The sequence below is a fragment of the Elephas maximus genome, chromosome 3 (genome assembly GCF_024166365.1).
Source record: "Elephas maximus indicus isolate mEleMax1 chromosome 3, mEleMax1 primary haplotype, whole genome shotgun sequence".
Taxonomy (NCBI): Eukaryota; Metazoa; Chordata; class Mammalia; order Proboscidea; family Elephantidae; genus Elephas; species Elephas maximus.
In genome coordinates, this window is record NC_064821.1 from 123,700,393 (window position 1) to 123,723,391 (window position 22,999).

Here is a 22,999-nt window from a genome sequence, read left to right on the forward strand (position 1 = left end):
GGGCCTGTTAAATCTTTGGCTGAAGGGTGAACCTCAGGAGTGACCTCATTACTGAGCTGAAAGGGTGTCTGGGGGCCATCCTCTCAGCGTTTCTCCAGCCTCTGTCAGGTCAGCAAGTCTGTTCTTGCTGAATTAGAGTTTTGTTCTACATTTTTCTCCAGCTCTGTCTGGGACCTTCTGTTGTGATCTCTGTCAAAGCAGTTAGTGGTGGTAGCCGGGCACCATAGTTGTGCTGGTCTTTGTCTGGTGGAGGTCATGGTAGATGTGGTCCATTAGTCCTTTGATTTCTTGACTGCTGCTTCCATGGGTGTTGAATGTGGATCCAAGTAAAATAAAATCCTTGACAATTTCAGTATTTACTTCATCTACCATGATGTTGCTTATTGGTTTAATGTGAGGATTTTAATTTTCCTTATGATGAGGTGTAATCAGACAATGGCCAATTTTTTTTTAGAAGTATATTGCCTAGTCTATCTTAATCTGGAAACTCTGCTGAAACCTGTCGACTACTGGTGACCCTGCTGACATTTGAAATACTGGTAGTATAGCATCCAGCATCACAGCAACACGCAAGCCACCAGAGTACGACAACTGACAGATGAGTAGTGATACGTAGCTAAAATCTACATAGCTAAAATCTTACTTAATCTTTAGCTAAGGCAAAGGTAGGAAGTGTGTGTGTGTGCGTGCATTTGTGCGCGTAGCAAAAGAAAATAAAATAAAGGCATCTTTTGCAGTAAGTAGTAATTTTGGAGTAAATATTTATTTCATTTTAAAACATAGAGCATTTTGATGGAATACGTTGTCTGGGACTGAGGAGAAATAACAAATAATATGAACCTTGGGTATACTTCAGATTTACATATTATTATTATTTATTATTTTTACAAACTCTGCTTACTAAAAAATCATTTGATGCAACTCTCCTTCATTCAACAAATACTACTGAACATTTCCTATATGCTTTTCCTGTGCCTACATTTGTTGAGAGTAGATAGCGAACGCCACATCAGTTAGAATTCATAATGGCATGTCCAAAAATGTGATTACTAGTAGGAGACACATTTCCATGGGTCTCTTGAATTTCTGAATGTCTTGTGAACAGAAGAAACACAGAATGCCTTTGTTCTGAATTAGTTTTTCAAGAATGTTTGTATAGCTATCAGCCTTGGATGAGAGAAAAAGTGTTTCGCTCTGGAGCAAAGGGCTGACATGCTTACTGCCCACTATAAAAGATTTGGGTTCCCTAAGTACAGGGATCTTCTCCTATAATGCAACTCATAGTGGGTGTAGGTATCTGATCTTCTTCAAGTTACTTTGTGGGAACTGGGACTTTGAGAATGCATGCAAATGCTGGTCCTCTGCCTGTGGATAACTACTGTGAGTTAGACATGATCCTACGTCTCTGACCCAGGAATCTGTGGATTTAGCCAACATCCATAAAAATGTGGCAGGTAACTTGTTTGCATGTAGGGTAAAATCTATTTCAGACCTTCACAAATCTTGCTTTGAGTGTTTGCATTTCATTCAAATAAATACTTGAGCCCCAATAGTACTTTCTCAAAGAAAAATATCCCCCCAAGCTGAAAACCAAACCTGTTGCTGTCAAGTCGATTCCAACTTATAGTGACCTTTAGCCTTTAATTTTCCTGGTAGTTTAAACTGAAAAACTTACCCTGGGAAAAAAGGGTAAAGGCTGTTGTAAAAAAAGGAAGAGGTAAACTTGGATAATGGGGAAACCAAAAACAGTGAAAAGAGAAAACCAGGTCAAAGAAAAGAGCAAAGCACAGGTTCAAATTTTTTTGTCTAGATAAATGTAGATTTTTTTTTTTTTTTAATTTTGTGTTCATATAATCAGTCTATAATAGACACACTTTTATTGAAAATATAGGGAGGTTAGTTTATAGAGAGAGAAGTGGTTTACTATTTCTCATGTATTTTTAAATGGCAAAATTTTACTGTAACTCCCGAATTGAGAAAGCTGTGAATAACTCATTTAAAATGTAAACAGATAAAGGAAGAAGGAAATGGACATTTTTTTAGTGTTCAAATCATGCATGCTTGTCCTAAATACTGTGAATTCACCATTTGAAAGACAAATCTTATTTGGAACATGACAGTACTTAGTATATAACTTCATACTATTTCTTAATTAGAAAGGTGTCAGTAAAAACTGCAAACTCAGTTACTTAAACACTTGATGACTTTGAAAATCCAGACCTCTTCATCTACTTGACAAAACAGATTTATTTACAAGATTCTATTCATTTCATTGTAATGAAAATAAAGATAAAATAGAGTAGAATGAACTGAAAAAAATCTCAGCATAAGTCAGTGAGTCATTTTTAACTAAAATAAATACCAGATAAACACAATGCACTGTGACTGATTAAAAATTACTGTATGTAGTGATTTGGAAAAAAATCATGATGGAATCAGGACAGCTTCCACTTAGAAGAAAAGTATCACTGATTTCTCAGTCAACTCAGACCACCCACAGGGGTAATTACAGGCCACTACTTTTTTTTTTTTTTACTGTCATTAAACGCAGACCGCAAAATCCATCTACATCAAGTAATCACCCTGTTGATTAAAAGACAAAGATGGTCAGATACATGGCTGATAGATAAATATAAGATGATCTGAGAAAACCATATGTGATGGTGGAATTAATAACAATAAGATTTTTTTAAATGTAAAATCTTTACGTGGTCTTCAAAAATAGTAGAATAATCTGGTGTTCAATTTTATAAGTCTGTGGTTGCTGACATCTCACCTGGCATTCTTATTTATCTTTTCAGAGTTGAATGAATCAAATCAAAATAACCAGCGTTTACTGAGCCCCATGAGGCTGTATTTCCTTTCTCGGGGCACAGAAAGGTGAAGGACACAAAGAAAAATAAACCAGGGAACTTGTCATCTATTTGAGAAGTATGACAAAACATAAGAGGCAAAATGAAGATTTAGGTAACAGTTTGAGTTAATACTCAAAGAAATGCTGCCAGAAAAGATATGATTAATTGCCAGAATAATTTCATAGACAGTAATTGTTGGAATTCAAGCAGGGGGAAACTACAATAGACCAGGGCGGTCTGGAACGAGCCCTGGTGACACAGTGGTTAAGTGCTCAGCTGCTAACAGAAGGGTCAGCGGTTCCAACCTACCAACTGTTCCTTGGAAGAAAGATGTGGCAGTCTGCTTCTGTAAAGATTACAGCTTTGGAAACCCTGTGGGGCAGTTTTACTCTGTCCTATAAGGTCACGCTATGAGTCGGAATCGACTCAATGGTAGTGGATTTGGTTTTGGTTTTTATAAGGTCACGATGAGTCAGAACTGACTGCACGGCACACAACAACAGGATGGTTTGGAGAGGCCTCAAGGGCCAAATGGGATTTGATTTACATCTTCACCCCTTGCCATCAAGTTGATTTTGACTCATAGTGACCATAAAATATGCCTGAATGGAGTGTGCAAAGGTCAAGATGGGTCTTCAAACTGCTACCCATGTGGCAAATTTGACCTATAAAGAAAACCCAGTGCTGTCGAGTTGATTCTGACTCATAGTGACACTATAGGACAGAGTAGAACTGCTCCATAGAGTTTCCAAGGAGTGCCTGGTGGATTCGAACTGTTGACCCTTTGGTTAGCAGCCGTAGCACTTAACCACTACGCCACCAGGGTTTCCAATTTGACCTATAGATGGTTTTTATACAGCTAAAGAGCAAAGAATGTTTTGCCCATACTTCAATGGTTTAAAAAAAAGAATTAAAAGAAGAATAATATTTCATGGTACTGAAAATTACATGCATTTAAAAAAATTTCAGCATCCATAAGTTTTATTGGAACAAAGTCACTTCCCATTTGTTTGCCTCTGTGGCTGCATCTGTGCTACAATGGCAGAGTTGAACACTTGTGACAGAGACCAAATAGCCCACAAAGCCTAAAATATTTACTAACTGGTCTTGACTGACAATGTTTGCCGACCACCGGGTATAAGAGAATAATGGTCCATAATGATGGAAAGAATGTTGTTAGCTGCAGTCAAGTCAGACTGATGCATGGTGAGCCCATGCACTGTGGAATGAAGCACTGCCTGGTCCTGTGCCAGTCTCCGGATCAGTTGCAGATTGTACCTTTGTGATCCATAGGGTTTTCACTGGCTGATTTTTTGAAGTGACTGCCAAGCCTTTCTTTGCAATCTGTCTTAGTCTGGAAGCTCTGCTGAAACTCTTTCAGCATCATAGCAACAAGAAAGCCTCCACTGACAGATGGGTGGTGGCTGCCCATGAGGTGAATTGCTAGGAATCCAACTGGAACTCAGAACTTGAGAATTCTATGGCTGAACAACCAATGCCCCTGAGGAATGTTGGCAAGCCTATAAGTATGTCAAGCTCTGGAACTTAGACATTACAGATAAAGAGGAGCCCTTGAGGGTTTTGAATATAGGAGCAAGACAATTCACAAACCCTCTCTGCTTCCTAAACATATCACCCAGGCTTGCAAATGTTTGTTAAATGAACAAACACACAAGAATTTTCAGATTCCTCGGCCATTCTTGCTTTGTATTAGCTGCTTTTGAAAGAATTAGTGGTTTCTCTATAGGGGAGGTGCGGGTTGTCTGGGCTGTAGGGGAGGTGCCCTTTCACTCTCTCAGATTGTCCAGTCTAACCTCACACAGGTGAGCTGTCAGCATTTCTCACACATTTTGACATTGTTGGACACAGTAACAGCACCTGGTATTTGTTGGACTTCTAGCACTAAGTATATTCAAGCAGATGTCTCCTTGGAACTCTCTTCTTTGGATTGCATGACAGTCTCCTACCTTTCTTATAATGCCTTAGAAAGAGTACAAAAAGTGAGAGTTGGGGGAGATCCCTAGAAGGAGTTAGTATTGACCAAAAAAATTAGTAAAACTCCTAGCTCTCTTCAAAGGGTTAGTGAGAGCCAGATCCATTAGAGAAAATTATTCAGGCAAAACAAACTACCGAAGGAGACCAACTGTGAGACCCCCACCTGTGGGTGTTCCCATCACATCCACCACGGATACATTTCAAAGAGCAATTTCTACTCTAACATTTTAGGACAGCAGGTAACCAAGCCTCACTCAGAGGCAAAATCTAAGAAGAACATGGAGAAACACACATGCTAAGAACCTCACAATAAAATGAAAACAAACTCTGGGAAATGTGGTTAAGAAATATGAGACTCAATTAATAATGGAGCCTTCAATAGCCTTGGAGAAATTCAATACAAACCAAATTCAAACTACATGCCAGTGCTTCCAGCCATATTTACTTTCAAGTAATGATGTCTTTAAAAATCTTCACGGGGAATTCTCTAAGAAAAACAAATCTGGCTAAAAGTTACATTCTTCTAGGGAATGAAAATTAGGCAAAAGACTGTAATTTCAGATTTTTTTTCTTTTAACTAAAAACAGATCTTTTATGTTTTTCTCTTTTGGTTCATTTGAAAAAAAGAAATTATTTTTGAGGAAGGATTAGAACTTCCAATAGAGCTGAGAAGAAGTTAGAGAAGAATGTTAGTGAAGGAGGAAAAAGATGATATTCTTAAAAAATGCAGTTTTTAAGTCATCCATAACTTCTCTTGGAGTTCATCCCAGATAAGTATCAGTATAGTCAGGGATAATGACAAATTCTGGATTAGAACCCTGTAAAGGTTTGAAATAGCAGTAAGCTCAAGTCTTGGGAATGCAATATGGATGATATTTTGGAATGATCTACTGTTTTTTTTACTATCCAAATTGGAGGAAAATGAAGCTTAATCCCACGTCAGTATATTCTCATAAATTCCACCTAAAATGGCATAGCCTCAAAAAGACACAAATATAGATTCAGACACACTCATGGACACGGACAGATAGACACAAGCTTTAGAGGTTGAAAAAATTCCTAAGGCAAAACTGTAACAGTGCAATGGTTTCTAGGAAAAAAAAAAAAAATTCTTATTCTGGCTCAGGATATAAAAGAATGACTTTCTCATAACATATTTTCTAATGGGCCTTCCAGTTGTAGTGTCTTATGGAAGCATAATTTATGTAGTGGATGACAAGAAGAGTTTTATGATATCTGGAATTCATTTAAAGTCTTTTGATAGGAAAAATTGAGATCCAATTAAAACTTTAATAAATGACTGTACTGAATACAAATATATTAAATTAGTATTCATTCAGGATGGAATTAGAGAAGTTATGGGAGCCTGCATTTTAATTCTATTTCAATCAGGAAACTGTTATAACTCTGAGAATTTCTTAGTAATGGGGCTGTTTACAATCAAGCAAAACTCAATTTAAATAGAAAAATTTAGCCAATGACTTATAATAATGAGATCTCAGTCTCAAAGCATGTGCAGATCTCGTTGGTGTAGGGTTCTTAACATACTGGCCAGCTAGTTGTGACAGTTAAGGTTGCAGTCCCAGAAGTCAGATTACCTGGGTTCATTGATCAGCTGGGAAAGAAAACTTTGATAAGGATACTGGGAAAATAAATATAGGATACTGCATTTAATTGCAAGTTATCTTGATTTTATTATTAATATTTTTTAAAACTAGTGGTATTTGGCTTTTGGGGGCAGCTGGGAGTCATAGGGTCGCTATGAGTCAGAATCGACTCAATGGCACTGGGTATTTTTTTTTTTTTTTTGGTTTGGGAGTCATAGGTCACATAATCTGAGAGTTGAAAAACTATGCTCCATCTATAGGCTAGACTAAACAATTCTGTAGTTTGGTCAGTTTTAAAACAACAAGAACAACAAAATCCAGGACTCACCTCCCCATCCTCCACAAACCTGGTGGTACCTTGATTTCCCAGTAGGTTTACAATCTGTTTTTATTTCCAGCCAACTGCTTTTTTCCAGAGCTGTCATCTTAAATCCCAAACCCATTGCAGTCGATTAGATTCCGACTCATAGTAACCATATTGGACAGAGTAGAACTGCTGCTTAGGGTTTACAAGGAGCACCTGGTGGATTTGAACTGCTGACCTTTTGGTTAGCAGCCGCAGCTCTTAACCACTAGGCCACCACGGTTTCCAATGTCATCTTAAATAGTGATTGCTAATATTGTTCTGTAAAGTTTCTGCTCCAGATTTATTCTAGAATCTAATGAGTTTGTTTTTTACATTATGATAAATGTGCCTCTATTACTATCTGTATTTAAGCACAACTTATGGATGTTAATTAAAAAATAACATTCTGGGAAGTGTGGTCTGAGTGGGTGGGGTTTAACTGAGAAAACCACTTAGATTGATGGAGCCCATGGGCTAGGCCAACAGGCACCACTTGTAGGCTTAGGAGTCCACACAACTCCTCCCTTCACTTCAAACCAGCCAGCCCTTCCTCTCTCTCTCTCATCCCTGGCCCAGGTGGGCTAGGTCAATCGGTGCCAATTGAATATGTCCAAACTCAGCTCGTCGCTTTATTGCTGCATCTTGCCCACTTTCACTCATCAAGAGGACCCAGGTGGTCACCACAAGCAAGCATACCAGGCTGTTTACTGGCCAGGTCCCTTTAACTTCCTGTCCTGGAAGGGGTTCTTCTGATAGGCACTGACTTTTCTGCCTCAGTGCACCCAAAGGCAAACCACTTGCTCGAAATTCAAAAAGCAAACCAGGCATTTTTTTTTTTTTTTTTCCCCTGCAGGTCCCTCCTTTGATTCTCAGCAGTGCTGCATATGTCTGTATATGTCTGTATGTCTTTTCAAATGCAAATTTCCTGGGTGAGGCTCAGGTTTTCCACCAAGCCCCCAGTACTCTACACAGGGTACTGCATTCAACCCAACAGCCTGTGTTTCTTTTGGGCAAATCCTAGTTCCCCTTTTAGCATACCTAATCCAGTATTGGCTGAAGGTGGAGTTACATGCTCTCTGTAATCTATAATACCCAATATTCATTCCTATCATACATTTAGGTCTGTTTTATAACACTAGGTAGGAGAAACATTCAATATCCATAGTACATTCAAATAAACATATAACCCTTGTTAAAAACATTCCATTTTTATCTTCTCTACCCCTCGACTATCTTCCCATTCATGTGTATATGGCCTTAGGCCTCTGGCTGGGTGGAATCAGATGGCCTTGGCCCCCTATCAATCATCTCATTTAACTTGCCTGGCCCTTGTCCTGAGACACTCCAGATGTGGCTTTTCTCCCCTCAGCTGTTGCACAACATCCCTCTCTCTCTTTTCATCCATTACAGATAACAACCAAAGTAACCATCTAAGAATAAAAAATTTCACTTCCCATGCCCATTCATTCTTTCTCTTACAAAGCCTCATGCTGCCATGAGGCTGGAGTCATTGCAACAAATCCTGCTTCTGACACCAACTGTAAAAATGGCATGGCAAAGGCAACGTCTGACCTCCTTTAACTTCATAAGGGGAAGGAGAATCAAGATCAGCAGTGCAAGGCTGATTCCTATGAAGTCAGACATTCCTCCACCCTCCAAACTTTTTGCCAATTCTGACACCAATTTTCACTCTCATGGCACTCTATACTTCTCTGCTGGGTTCGATAATTCGTTGAAATGGCCACACAGAACTTATAGACAATACTTACAATTAGGGGGTTTATTAGGGAAGTAATAGGTTACAGTTCAGGTTCAGGAACGCTCAGGATACAATTCTTCGATCAGGACAGCCTCTTCTCAGCCATACCTGCAGGCGCACGTCTCTCTGAACCCTTTGCCTGTTGGCCCCTCGGCCTGGCCTCTGCCCTACACAGGCAAGTGTTACAAAGCTCTTTAGCTCCACCAATTAGTGCCTGGAGGCACCACACTCTGCCAGTAAGCCTCATGCCCTAAGAAGCTCAGCTTTCTCTTTTTGTGGGCTGGGAAGCACGATTGCAGCCATCTTGTGCCAGTCTCCTGTTTCCTGCCACCTCATACCCCCATCTCTTGCTGCCTTCTGTGTTACAGCTCCTCCCTCTGTCTCCTGGATCTAGGAGGTTCTCAGCACAGGGATCCTAGGTCCGAAGGACACATTCCATTGCTGGCTGTTCTTTTTTGGTGGTATTGAGATCATTCCTCTGGGATGGCTCATTTTAAGCCTAGCGGGATGGCAAAATGGACCCCTCCCCTTGTAATGGTTCCATATACCTTATTTGTATTGTCCCACTCCCACAAAAATGCCATGTACCTTACCTACATTATTAGCAAGCTATCCAAATCCCCTTGGTGGGTCACAAGCATCTCATTTTCATAGTCCAACCCAGTCATTTGTTGGGAATTACAAAAACTATGGCTAGAAAGGCCATATTAAGTAATTCACTTCACTACACTCAATAAGGATGTGTTGAATGAATGGATGGATGGATGGATGGATGGATGAAATACTGGGTTTTGCTGGCCCACTAAAGAACATGAGTAAAAGCAGCAGTTTAAAATACACAGCATGATCCAGGAATTCTTACTTGAAAATATATCTGATCCCCAAGGCAGATGGAGGGGCTGGGGCAGGAAAGAATGGGAGAGCAGGGTGGGGTACCCCTAGGGAGACTGAAAAAAGCTTCCCTTGGAAGCAGGCAGTTCTTTCACAGTCTCAGGCTCTGCACCCTCATTTCTGTGGTTACTCCTGCTCTTTCAGGAGTTTGAATGTGCTCATCAAGAAAATACCAAATCTCTTGAAAGCCTGGTTTCTGCCTTGTGGGGTCTGAGCCAATCTCACGATGTCACAGCCATCACCAGCCCACAGTCCTTTTCCATGACTCCCCATAGGCAAACTAGACAATGCTTCTAGTAAGTGAATCCTCTTTTGGGTAAACACTTTGGGACTGGTTTTAAGATTTCTCTGACAGACCAAGTGGTAAAAATTTGTTTATGTACACAGATTGTTCTCTCTCTGCTTCTGCTGTGAGGGTGATGTTACTTTCCTCATAGAAATAGCACTGCTTCTCAGCCAGCAGTTGCAGGAGGAGTTGGTTTCCTTTGAGGAGAGGTCCACAGGGAAGCATTTTCTCTCAGGCTGCCTGCCCTCTTAGGTGGAGCTGCTTTACTGTATTTTGTTTTAGCATCGGAGAGTTCACCATGGATCGTGAAAAATGACCTCTGAGTTTCAAAGCCTGAAAGTTTAGAGTTTACCTTGTTACTGAAGTGGCAACAAAGTTCTTTTAAGTTCTGAGTTTGTAGCAGAGAAGAGCAAAGCCCTGTGTGTGTACACACATGCGCGCATGCACCCACACACACACACTCTTATATACATATATACCCATTTTGACTCATAGCCACCCAAGGGAACAGATTAGAAGTACTCCATAGGGTTGCCAAGGAGTGGCTGGTGGATTCCAAATGCCAACCTTTTGGTTAGCCGCTGAGCTATTAACCACTGTGCAACCAGGCCTCCATATACAACATCTATCTAAAAATATGCTATATGTTCACATATACATATACATTATCTCTATTTATGCGTAAGCATTTTTCCATAAACAAGTTTGTTGCAGGAAAGCGCCAAGCAACACATACACATGGTATTACTGTATTCCAAGAACTCATAGGGACCCTATAGGACAGAATAGAACTGCTCCTTAGGGTTTCCAAGGCTGTGATCTTTACAGAAGCAGATGGCAGGTCTTTTCTCCCACACAGCGGCTGGTGGGTTCCAGCAGCCCACCTGAAATTTTGCAGCTGAGCAACACACACACACACACACACACGTACATACGTAATTTGCATACACATTGTAAGGTTTTATGGCCTTTTTTTTTGGTTGATAGATATTTGTGCTCCTTTAAAAAATTTTTTTTTTTTTTTTTTTTTTAGTAACCGCAATTTCTTAGTTTTAGATAAACCCATTACAGAGTTTTTAAGCACAGGAACGGCTCTATCCTTAAACAGTCCAGGGAGAACTTCGGCGCTACTTTTGAAGAATCCTTTGATGTACCCAAAGACTGTAGAGCGGCGATTCCAAATCCTTTTACTTTTTAAAAAGTGTGAAATGCCTGCAAGGCTTTTCTGATCTGTAAGAGGCAACCACCAAGCCAAGGAAAAGAAAAGGCCGCTTTTCTTCCTAGCAGGACCTAGATTTCTGTCTGCTGCCGAGCCGATTTTGCATACGTTGAACTACAGAACGTTTACAAAAGAGAAGAAAAGTAGGAGGCACTCGGGGGCCGCCGCTGGCGCCCGGACGGCACGTGACTGGGGGGGCGGTGCCGGCCGCCGGCCAGTGGAAGGGGCCGGGGGCGGGGCCGCAGTGCGGGGGGCGGGGCCTGTGCCGGTAGGATCTCACCGCGGTCCCTTATTTGGATCTGCGGGAATGTGGTCTGGAGCGGTCCTGCAGCGGTGCCAGCCTCCAGCCTGCTGCCGGGACTGCCCCTGACTCAGGCGCGCCCGCTGCTCGGTGGCGGGAGGGCCGGCGGAGCGCCATGGCCTGCAGCCTGAAGGTAACGACTGGGATCTGTGGCTCGGACGCGTGGCTGGCGAACCCCTTGTGCTAAGACGCACGGAGTCAGGCGCGGTCCCACCGCATCCTCATCTCAGTTATCTTTTCCTGGCATTGATTTTCTTTTTGTTCCTTTGGCAAATGCATATGGAGGTAGATTCTGAAACATGCTGCTGGCACAGCTTCTCTTCCCACCATTCCTGCCTGCTCGCGCCTGCATTGAAGGAGCTGCAGACTGTTGGCTCCAGGAGCGAGCAGGGCTGCGTGCCGAATAATGGGGATGGCAGGGAGGGGAGGGGTGCTCCCGCGGGTCGCGCAGGTCCCCCTTCTCTGTGGAGCCTGAATCCTTTCTGGGGTCACAGGGAGAGGAGGAGAGGCTGGGAATGGACTGTGGGTGGTGAGGGGTACAGCGCTGGGAATGGAGCGAGGAGGAGTGGAGGGGAAGGCACTGAACGTTTGGTTTGTGAAGCCGGAAACTTCTGAGTTTACAGGTAGTCCCTTACGAACGAGTTTTCACAGATCTGCTAGCTTTATGTGCTATTAGCTCTACTTTGGAAAAGTTCATAAGAGAATGGATATATTTAATAGTAGAGAAACCCGGACCTTCGTATGCTGATGTATTTGAACCGACTGCAGTGACTTTGCGCCCTGACAGAGTCTACTCCGCCACCCCTTTGTTGAGTTTTCTTTTACCAAGTCCGGGTTCTTAGCCTGGACTGAGCATCTTTCTGGGCTCACAGCCTTGTGGCCTCAAGTGGGAGAACTTGGTATGAGTGAGTCTCTTGAGAAGAACTTTCCATCCCACAGGGAGAGTTTTTGTTTCTGCGTTGTTTCTACACCTGTCTAACCTGACTGTATGAATCAAAAACATTCACTGCATGAAGGTTTCCTGGACCTTGACTGAAGAATGCAAACGCCTATTTGTTCCAAGCGTGGGGAGTTGTGTGAGCCAGAGGAAAACACCAGAAAACATTTTTCTTGTTTTTGGTTGTCTTATTGTGAAGTGGCACTTGTTCCTCTGTAAGATGGTTTGAAGCCATCTAGTCCTGTACTATGAGTTGGAATCGACTCACCGGTAAACAGGTTTGGTTTGGTTAGTCCAGTACTAGTTATCTGAATCATCTTCCAACACGTGTTGGTGTTAGTGGTGCGAAAATGAGACTAACTAATCGGGTTTGTTTCTGTTTCTTTGAACAGAGACGTTTCCTGTGATTTTTCTGAACTTCCTCTGTTTGGTTCCAAAACATTTTCTGGGACATAAATGGAAGCAAAAACAAGAGAAAATAATACATCGGTATTGCAATAGAGGGTTTTTACCTGGAGACTCTTAGCACAAGGACTGAAATATAAATATGAATAATCTCTACTACTGTATTATGAGAGAAAAGGGAAATTGAGGAATTTGACATTTATTGTTGGACATCCTCCCTTTTGGTTTGTCCCGTGCCTCATCCTGTATATGTTCCTAATGTCTTTAATCCACATCCCAAGTTACACGTGACCCTTCTTTCACAGGGCCTCACACTGACCTCAGCCATTTGCGGTATACCTGAGCCCTCCTTATCTGTTCTCCACTGTAACTAATCTGGAATGCAGACAGGTATACTGCAAAGAGCAAAGGCTTTGGACTCAAAGACCTCAACCTGAATGCCAGCTTTGCCAATCGCTGCCTGTGCGACCTTCGACAAGTTACTTAAACATCTCTGAGTTTGTTTCCTCAATATAAGATAAAAGCAATAGCACCTACTTCCTCAGAGTTGTTGTGGGGATTCGGTAAGATAGGATATGTAAAACACTTTGTGGCACAGGCACTTGATGTGTGTCATTTCCTTTTCCTGCCTATAAGGATGATAGTAATAACTATCAGTTAATTATTCCTTACTGTATTCTCAGTTTGTTTCATATATTATGTATCTCTTACTCTTATATGAAACCCTGCAAGGTAAATGTCATTATTTCAAACCCCATCAGGCAACTGAGTCTTCCGAGGCTCCTGAGTTTAAGGGATTTGCTTGAGGCCGCAGGGTTAAGGAGGGAGTGAGCTGGGATTCAGACCTAGGTCTCTCAAGCTTCCTTCTATTTTAATGCTTCCCCTGTACTTGCCCAGGTGACTACTTTGTAAGATGTCTTAATACCATGGAGTCCTTACCACCTTTGAGAAACAAAGCGCCTTTTCACAGCCGTGCTGTCAATCTGTGATGGACGGTTTCCCCTTGTTGTCTGTGAGACACCACATGTGGTGGAGTGGAGAGCACAGGTTTCAGAGTCCAGAGCCCTGGGTTCAGTACTAGCTTGGCCTCCTGCATATAATCTTAGACAGTCACTGCGGTTTAGGGCCTCAGTTTTCCCAAATTGTAGAATGTGGATGACCGTAATAATTACCTCACAGGGTTGCACTGAGGGCAAATGATGGTTTTTTTAAAATAGTAATATTTTATTGTGTTTTCTGGTGAAAGTTTACATAGCAAATTAAGTTCCCATTTAACAATTGCTACACAGATTGTTCGATGATAACACGAGAACCCAATGCCGTCAATATTGGTTACATTTTTCACAATGTTGTCACTATTCTTATTAATTCCATTCTGGATGTTTCATTTCTAGTAATCTAGTTTCCCAATTGCCTTACTCTTTCATCTTTGCCTTAGGGTAATTGTTGACCCTTTGGTCTCGAGATGATTTTTTAAAGGTGCACAGCACTCATGGGTGATATTCTTTATTTTATGAGTCAATCTCATAAAGGAACCCAACGATTTTTATGTGTCGATCTTGTATTCTGCAGCATTGCTGAATTCTTCTATTAGATCCAGAAGCTTTCTTGTGGATTCTTAAGTGAACATATTCATCTCACTACACAAGCCATCAGATGCATTTTTCCACATCCTAGTCATTTATCTCATTTTGCTTGGAGCTCTGTGGCACTTGTCTTCTTTTCTTTATTGTACTTTAGATGAAGGTTTACAGAGAAATTAGTTTCTCATTAAACAATTAATGCACATACTGTTTTGTGACATTGGTTTTCAACCCTATGACACGTCAAATTCTCCTGCTCTTGACTTTGGGTTTCCTGTTCCTAGCTTTACTGTTCCCTCCTGGCTTCTCATCCCTGCCTCTGACCTGGTGTGCCCATTTAGTTTTGTTTTGTTTTAAAATGGACCTGTCTAATCTTTGGCTGAAGGGCAAAACTCAGGAGTGACTTCAGTACTGAGTTAAAAGAGTGGCCAGGGTCCATATTCTTGGCCATGCTCTCCAGTCTCTGTCAGACCAGTAAGTCTGGTCTTTGTGAGTTAGGATTTTGTTCTACATTTTTCTCCAGCTCTGTACAGGAGATCCCTGTCAGAGCAGTCAGTGGTGGTAGCTGGGCACCATCTAGTTGTGCTGGACTCAGTCGGGTGGAGGCTGTGGTAATTGTGGTCCATTAGTCCTTTACACTAATCTTACTCTTGTGTCTTTGGTTTTCTTCATTCTCCCTTGCTCCAGATGGGGTGGGACCAGTGGAGTATCTTAGATGGCTGCTTTTTTTTTTTTTTTTTTTAATGAAACGTTTTCCACAACATGCAGACTATGGACTTGGTGTTGTCATCACAAGATGTAAAAACCATTGACCCCATTCTCAAGTGGCTTACAGTATGGTAAAGGAGATAGAAAAGTAAATGAATGTTTACATTCCTATGTGAAGAATAAAATGACCTAAGTCTGTGGAAGGTATGGTAGAAGCATGGAGGGGGAAAGCAGTAAACCCTCATGTTGGACAGTCAAGTCAGGCTGCTGAGGGATGGTACTGGAGCTGAGTTTTGAAGACTGAATAGGAATTATGGTGATAGGGCTTGTGTTTTAGAAAGGTAACTTTTGAGGCAGTGTCAAACTTCATTCTGTGGATGAACACTTTCATCTTCACAACAGACTTTTGAGGTAGATTTTATTATCCCTTTATGCATATGAGAAAACTGAGGTTCAGAAATGTTGATTAAAGTATTGTTACTGCCTGCACAGTGGTGACCCTTAGAGTGGAAAGCGCTGATTAGCTAGTAGGGAAAGCCCATGAGACAGAAGCTAATGAATGTCTTTTGGGGCATATGGAACTATCTCTTCAAGGAACTGTGCATGGGCCAAGGGCCCGTTCTACCCCTGGCTGGCTTACATAACCAAAAAAAAAAAAAAAATTCAAACCTTTGCTATCGAGTTGTTTTGCTTCATAGAAACCCTATAGGACAGAGTAGAGCTGCCCCACAGGGTTTTCAAGACCATGATCTTTACAAAACAGACAGCCACATCTTTCTCCCATGGAGTGGCTGGTGGGTTTGAACTGCCAGCCTTCCAGTTGGCAGCCTAGTGCTTAATCAGTGCACCACCAGGGCTCCATAACAGAAGCCCTTAAATGATTATCACCCCAATAATCATTTAATCGTGGGATGCATACTTACCTCACATTGCATGGGCTTTGAAGCCAAGAAATACGTGGGTTTTAATTCTGGCTCCACCACTTATTAATTGTATAACCACAAGCAAGTTTGGACTTTACTGCCTCAGATTCCAAAATAGATCATGCATTCTTCAGTGGATTATTCTGGGGATTCAATGAGAATATCTGTATCCAGCAGGATAGGTTTGTTATATTGTAGTAGAAAATAACCCCAAGTTTTGGTGGATTCATTTATCACCATGCTCCCGGCCAAGCAGCCCTCCTGGGTGGCTCTAACCATACCAAACGTGTTGCCGTTGAGTTGATTCCGACTCATTGTGACCCTATAGGACAGAATTGAATTGCCCATAGGGTTCCAAGGGAATGGCTAGTGGATTCCAACTGCAGGCCTTTTGGTTAGCAGCTGAGTTCTTAACCACTACACCATGAGGGCTCCTGGGTAGCTCTGCCACTGTGAATAATCAACTCAAGGAACAGTCTCTTTCCATCTAATGGCTCTGAAGTATCCTAGGGCCTCTGACTCCTCTTCTGAATCCTCTGTGTTTAGCTGCCCCAGCAAAGACAGAAAGCATGGAGGATCTCTTAAAAGTCTTTGAAATTTGATAGACAAGAAAAATATCTACTTTAATGTTCACTGATATGATTACTAGTAAAAATAAACTTTTAAATTTTGTTAGGCATTTGTCTTTTGTAAGTTACATATACTTTAAAATTTTATGTCATAAAACCTGTTCAGATGTTCTTTTATGATTTCTGTATTTGGTCTGCAGGTTATTTTTTGAGCACAGTGTCTTGCACACTTTTGATATTTAACAAATCTTTGGTGAGGAATTTTTTCTGTGTAACCAGCACTGAAGTGGACACTGAGTGGACAGGTGGATACAAGACATTTGTGAGTCATTTCTGCCTTGGAGAAGATTAGGACTTTGCTGGGTCAATGAGGCTTATAAACATGAAACAGTTGGACAATAACACCATAGATGCATGACTAAGCTACTGTCATCTTTTCTCCTAGTCATGCTGTCCTCATATGATATTTACCTTGATTGAAAGGAAGTTGATTGATATCAAGCTATGAACATGGCGCCTTCTTGTTTACTCTTTTTATTCCTGCTTCAGAGGGAATCTTTTACCACATTGCATGAATTCTGTCACGTGAAAATCTCTCACATCTGTCCATTACTCTCTATCCTGACTTACTCTGCCTTATCCAGAGTCTTGTATTTCATCTGTCTTTTGAAATAGCCTCTTCTTCTTTGGGTTCCTCATGATCTTGCCCATTTTCCACATGACTCCCAGAATAATTGTGCTAAAATGCAGTGTTAATCAAGCCATTCGTGAGCTTAAATATCTCTCTTGGCTCTCCAGGCCCTGTGAGATAAACCATCTTCTTAGCGTGGATTCAGGTTCCTTCAGAATCTGGCCCCTGTGCACATATCTGACCCAGCCACCTACTACACCCCCTGACGGTCCAGACGCTTATCTAAACGTATCACAAGTCTCAAAATGTATCACCTCCTTGCATGGGTATGTGCCTTTGTCATATAGGGATTAAGAGCCTGGGCTCTCACGTCGGAACTGTTCTAGCAGAGAGATCATTAAACCTTAGTTTCCTTATCTGTGAAATGGGAGTAAAAATAGTACCCACTTCTTAAGGTTATGTGGAATGAGCAAGCTAATTTCTCTGGAGTGCTTAGAACAGAATGTGACATATAATAAGATCAAAACCAAACCTGTTGCCACCAAGTCAATTCCGACTCATAGTGACCCTATAGAGCAGAGAAGAACTGCCTCATAGGGTTTCCAAGGAGCGGCTGGTGGATTTGAACTGCTGACCTTTTGGTTAGCAGCCAAATGCTTAACTCCTATACCACCAGGGCCCCCAAGTCCTTGATAATTATTAGCTATTAGTTGTTGTTGTACATACTGATTTCAGTGCTGGAAATTCCCTTTGCTATCTCTTTTCCTTCACTGACAAGAGTTCTGTTCATCTTTTTAGCTCCCAGTTCAGCGTCACACCTGTAGGCAAGTCTTCTTCTGCTTCAGCAGGCTTCCTCTGTGCTCCCATGGCCTTAGTTCTTGTCTCTGTAGCAGCAGGCATTACCCTGTACTGTCAACTAGCTGTTTACATGCCCAACTCTCTTGACTATTAACTTGTAGAAGTCAGGGGGTCTTTGGCAGCTTAGTCAGCTAATATTTATTGATCATGTATAATCAAATACTGTTCTTGCCCAAAATAAGCTTATGGACTCATTGGGAAGGCAAATAATTAAACTAGTGATTAAAAGTCTGCAAAGTGCTTTGAAAAAAGCACTTAGTGATATGAAAGTATATGTGTGTATGTCAGGGGGAATCGTTACCCAGCTGAGTTTTGGGGCCAAAAAAGGTCTTGTCTTATTCACCGTGGCTTCTTTGAGGACTAGCCTGGCCCTCAGTAAGTGCTCTTTAAATGTTTGTTGAACATATAAATGATATATATTTTTTTGATAATCCAGTTGCAGACATAGGCCTAATGTGTCCTTTGTAAACAGCTGAATTCTTTGTAGAGACGGGTTGGATTTTTTACTTTAATCCATAGCGAGGCAGACTAGAATTTATCAATTAGTGTGCTCCTTCACACCGTTCTCAATTGGCTTCTTGTGGCCTGTCATCAATCCTCATATAAAATCTGGAGTCATTTTGAAATCTGGAGGGAGAGGGAAGAGGGAACAGGACAGGAAGGAAGAAAGAAGGGAAGTATAGGAGCAGTTTATCTTTTGTCATCACCGTTTTTGTTCCCCAGGTTATTTGAAACAAACAAAAAAAAACTCAAACCCACAACCACACAATTGTGCCATTTTCAACTGATGTGGTCTTAAAACATTTGGAAATAATCTGAATTCACTAAGACTGGGAAGTCAGAGAGACTTTACAGGCAAACATATTATCAATCTGAAATGCTAAAATAACTGCAGCGGTAGACAAGACAAGGCCATTTGTCTAATAAACTCGCTATGACATTTCTCACTACTGCCCAGGAGATGCTGGAGTCTCAGCAGCTGCCATCCTAATTTTCGGTCTTACGGTAACTGAGCAGATGCTTTTGCTACATGCAGTAGCCCACTTTGGGGAATGGGTTGCTTGTGTAAAAGGAACACTCTTTGGATGAACTGGTAACAGAAACGATAATAGTTGCCACTTACAGAATACCTAGAGTGCTTATGCTTTGTCCTACGCTAATTGCTTTACATACTTCATCTCATGTAAACTTTCATTATGTATAAGATACTGACGTTCAGAGACACTAAGTTGTCCCAGGTCCTATGGCTAGTTAGTGGCGGAGGTAAGGTTTACCCTGGCTTTGGATGGTTGTGTGTCTTTTACCTTTAATGCCAATTAAGAGGATGTTTGGAGGGGCTTTGAGTTTATTTCACCATCTTCTTCTGCCCTTGGCAGTACTCAGTCTAGACGTCTTCCTAACACCTTTCTGATTGGACTACTTTTAGCTTTGTTGGTTTTATTTGTTCCTTCCTCAGAGTTTCTTTTGTGACACAGGAAATGCTCCATGAACTAAGGGAGCTGCAGAAGACCCTGGAAATAAAAAGGTTCTCATATTGCCTGTGCCACTGAATAACCCTTTGATTCCAGGCAAGCGTGTAACCTACTCCCTGCTCACCATCCCCAACCCTTTTTCCCCCGGAGTTTTCTCTTCTGTCTGGTGAGGCTGAAAATAACAGTTCCACATGACACTTTGGGGGTGGGAATGAAGTAGATGGGGTGGGAGCGAGGGAGAGAGATGGTACAGAGTTACATTAACCCTGAGGCCAACCTCAAGGACCCTCCAAGGCTCTGGGAGGAGGCCCTAACAGGTTTGTATTTGTAATTTTATATTCATTTCCTTAATGAGGTCAACTAATCGTATGACCTTCAGGCCCCCTAAGTGGGACCTATCCCTGAGGTAGTGTTGGAGACCACAAGAGACGGTGCTTGCGAATGCACTTTGCAAACCACAATGTCGTGTACACATATGAGGTGAGAATGGCAAAAACCATTCATTATTAGTGTTATTAATAATGATAACGGCTTGAACTGAGGAAACCTATCTTGGAGACTGGTAGGAGAAAGAAGGGATTTATTTAGGTCTAGTGTTTTTTTTTTTAGTGGAAGCTGAGGAAGCCTATTAAGCTTTCCAGTAGATTACTGAGGGAAGTTAGATATCTCCTCCCCAGGAGGAAAATTTCTGTTTGTGAGAATTTAACACAGACTTATGCCTGAGGGCTGAGAGTTGGAGGAGTTTTTGTTTTTGTTTTTCTGTTTCCTGGCTTTAGGAAAAGGTGTAGGAAGGTATTTTTCTAATTGGAGACCGTAGATTTACAAGTGCTACCAGGATCCCATTACAGAGAGCTACAGTTAGTGGCTGGTTATTAAAGGGCTCATTACTCACTGTATGGATTATCCAGACTCTGTTTGTCTCCCACCATTATGATGTGCACCTTTTATGCATTTTATTGCCTGTTAGCACCTCCAGCAGAGCAGGGAAGGGAAGAGGAGCTAACCTCCTAAATTGGTTAGTTCCTCTCCTTGTTAGCAGCTCTGTAACAGTTTGCCAGCAGGAAGTTGGTTATAGGAAGGGCTCCAGTGAGGTGACAGGATTAACTGTCCTTTCACTATTGTTTCCTCTCTTCCTCAGTTCAAAGATTGAGTGTAGGCTCTGGTTCTGATTTTAAACTAATTTAGAGTCACTGAATCAGAGACCTTGGCCCAGGGCATCAAGAAGCTTAAATAAATGCAGCTTTGGGAGTAGGTAACATTCTCTGAGACCCCCTTGTCCCTCCCCCCATCTCCAGGCCTCTCTTTCATTTCCTTTATGATGTGGAAGAGGCGGGGGCCGCAACATCTGGTACTTGGGAGAGTGGGGAGAAGTTAACTCCTAAAGAGATTGCTCAGGGGCCAGGCAAAGAGAGGTCCTTGTACTTGGGTCTTTCTAGTGTTTGTGTAAGATTTGTGTGCCTCTGTGGGTCCATAACCCATTGCCATCGAGTCAATTCTGACTCACAGCAACCCTGTAGGACAGAGTAGAACTGCCCCATAGGGTTTCCAAGGCTGTAAATCTTTAGGGAAGCGGACTGCCACATCTTTTTCTGTGGAGAGGCTGGTGGGTTTGAACTGCTGACCTTTCAGTTAGCAGCCCAGTGCTTTAGCCACTGAACCACTGGGCTTCCTTCTGTGTATACATAGTAAATTTAAATCTACAGATGTACGCCCACATTCATTCGTTCATGCCTTCATATTTACCCAGGTTTGAAAACTCTTGTACGTAATCCTCTCTGGAAAGGATTCCTCTCTAATTTCAAAGGCTGTTTTGTTTCTTAGCTGTGCATTTACCAGACGGAGAATAAAAGACTTCTTTGGTTTTGAAAACTATATTTGCATCTTGCTGTGGGAAGATGATGATCACAAGGGAATTGGAAGTAAAATGTGGATGTCCTGTGTTGGGAGTGAGTCATGATCTGGGGTTAAAATGTGCACGTGGAGCTCATCTTAGATTTTAAGAGTGACAATGAGCAAATGACTATTGTGGGATGATTCTTCTCCTTGGGACAAGTGAAATATACACTTACAGCGACACATGGTATCCTTGTTTGGTGTGTGCTTAGCCCCAACTATGGTCTGGACTCTAAAGTATGAGAAATGCAAGTGTCTTTGTGAGGTTACCAAAGAATTTGTTCTTTGTCCTTGGTTATGCTAATAAGGTGACCCTTGGGTGGGGTCTGGCCAAGCCAGAGAGACCCACCCAGACTCCCCTAATGGACCTCAGGGGAGAGGGGCTGGAGTATGAATTACATAGTGAGGCCCCTTTCCCCAGTCCCTAGGTGGTGCAAATGATTAACACACTTGGCTGGAGGTTCAAGTCCATGCAGAGGCATCTCAGAAGAAAGGCCTGATGATCTACTTTAGAAAAAAGAGCCATTGAAAAACCTATGGAACACAGTTCTACTCTGATACACGTGGAGCCACCATGAATCTGCATCCACTTGATAGCAACTAGTTTAATGAGACCGCCAATAAAAACTCTGGACATTGAAATTCCATGGGCTTCCTGGTTGGTGATAGATGTTAATGCATGTGGGACAGTACTGCATCCCCTTTTTGGAAACTCAGAGCTACGTGTTGGGAACCCTCCTAGACCTTGCCCTGTGTGCCTCTTCATTTGTACCCTTTTTGCTATGATAAAACTGTAATTGTAAGTACAGCTCTTTGTGTGAGTTCTGTGAGTTGCTCTAGCAAAGTATCAAATCAGGGGAGTAGTGGAAGCCAACAGGTCAGAAGTGAGGGGGAGCCCTGGGGACCCCTGAGCTTACAGCTGGTATCTTAAAGAGGTAAAGTGAACACCTAAATTTGTAGCCAGCAGGTCAGAAGTGAGGGTGTCATGGGAACTCCCAAGTTTGTGGCTGGTATCTGAGGTCTTAGGAAGACTTGGCAGTCTGGAGGACTGTACCTTTTACTTATGAAATCTGACCTAGTTCTGGATGGTTAGGGTCAGTAGAAGTGCAGCTGGTTTCAAATAAAGGGGAACATAATTGACAAAAAAATGATTTGGATTCATCAAAACATTTCATGCTAGAAAAGTAGAATTTTGACCTTTCTACTCTCTTTGACCGGTTTGCTTTATCAATAAGGGGAAATGGTAACTGAGGAAAGATGGACTGTTCTCCAGGGCTTGGGCAGTAAGAGGACCAGGGGGTGCAGTGGCCAGAGCTAGACTGACTGCTTTGATTTTAGCCTTGTGATGAATATGAGTAAATAATACTAATTCCTTTATTTAATGTTATATAGCAGTGCTGTCCAATAGAACAATAATGTGAGTTACTTATGTAATTTTACATTTTCTAAGAGCCACATTAAAAGAAAACAAAGGAACAAGATGGAATTCACTTTAATACTGTATTTTATTTAACTGAGTATATCCAAACTATCATTTCAACATGTAATCAGTGTAAAAATTGAGATATTTTATATTCTTTTTCTAATCATAAGCCTTTAAAATTCAGCGTGTTGTTTCAATTACAGCATTTCTCAGCATATCTTGGCCTGCATTTAGATTTTATAAAATTTACAGTCTAAAAAGTTCTGAACATAGTTAAGGTTTTCCTATAGCTGAATCGAGAATCAGTTTTTAAATGTGATTAAAATAAAAAGTTTGGT

General features: G+C 41.6%; 1 protein-coding gene across 2 annotated transcripts in view; it reads left to right on the top strand.

Moving 5' to 3' along the window:
- Positions 1–11,252: 11,252 nt before the first annotated feature.
- The window catches only part of ST6GALNAC3 (ST6 N-acetylgalactosaminide alpha-2,6-sialyltransferase 3), a 637,986-nt gene continuing 626,239 nt past the window's right edge, over positions 11,253–22,999 (top strand). For both annotated transcript variants that reach the window (XM_049875626.1, XM_049875627.1), the window contains exon 1: positions 11,253–11,392. In XM_049875626.1, coding sequence (XP_049731583.1) covers positions 11,375–11,392 — 18 coding nt within the window. In that variant the 5' untranslated portion in view covers positions 11,253–11,374. The remainder of the gene's footprint in view (positions 11,393–22,999) is intronic.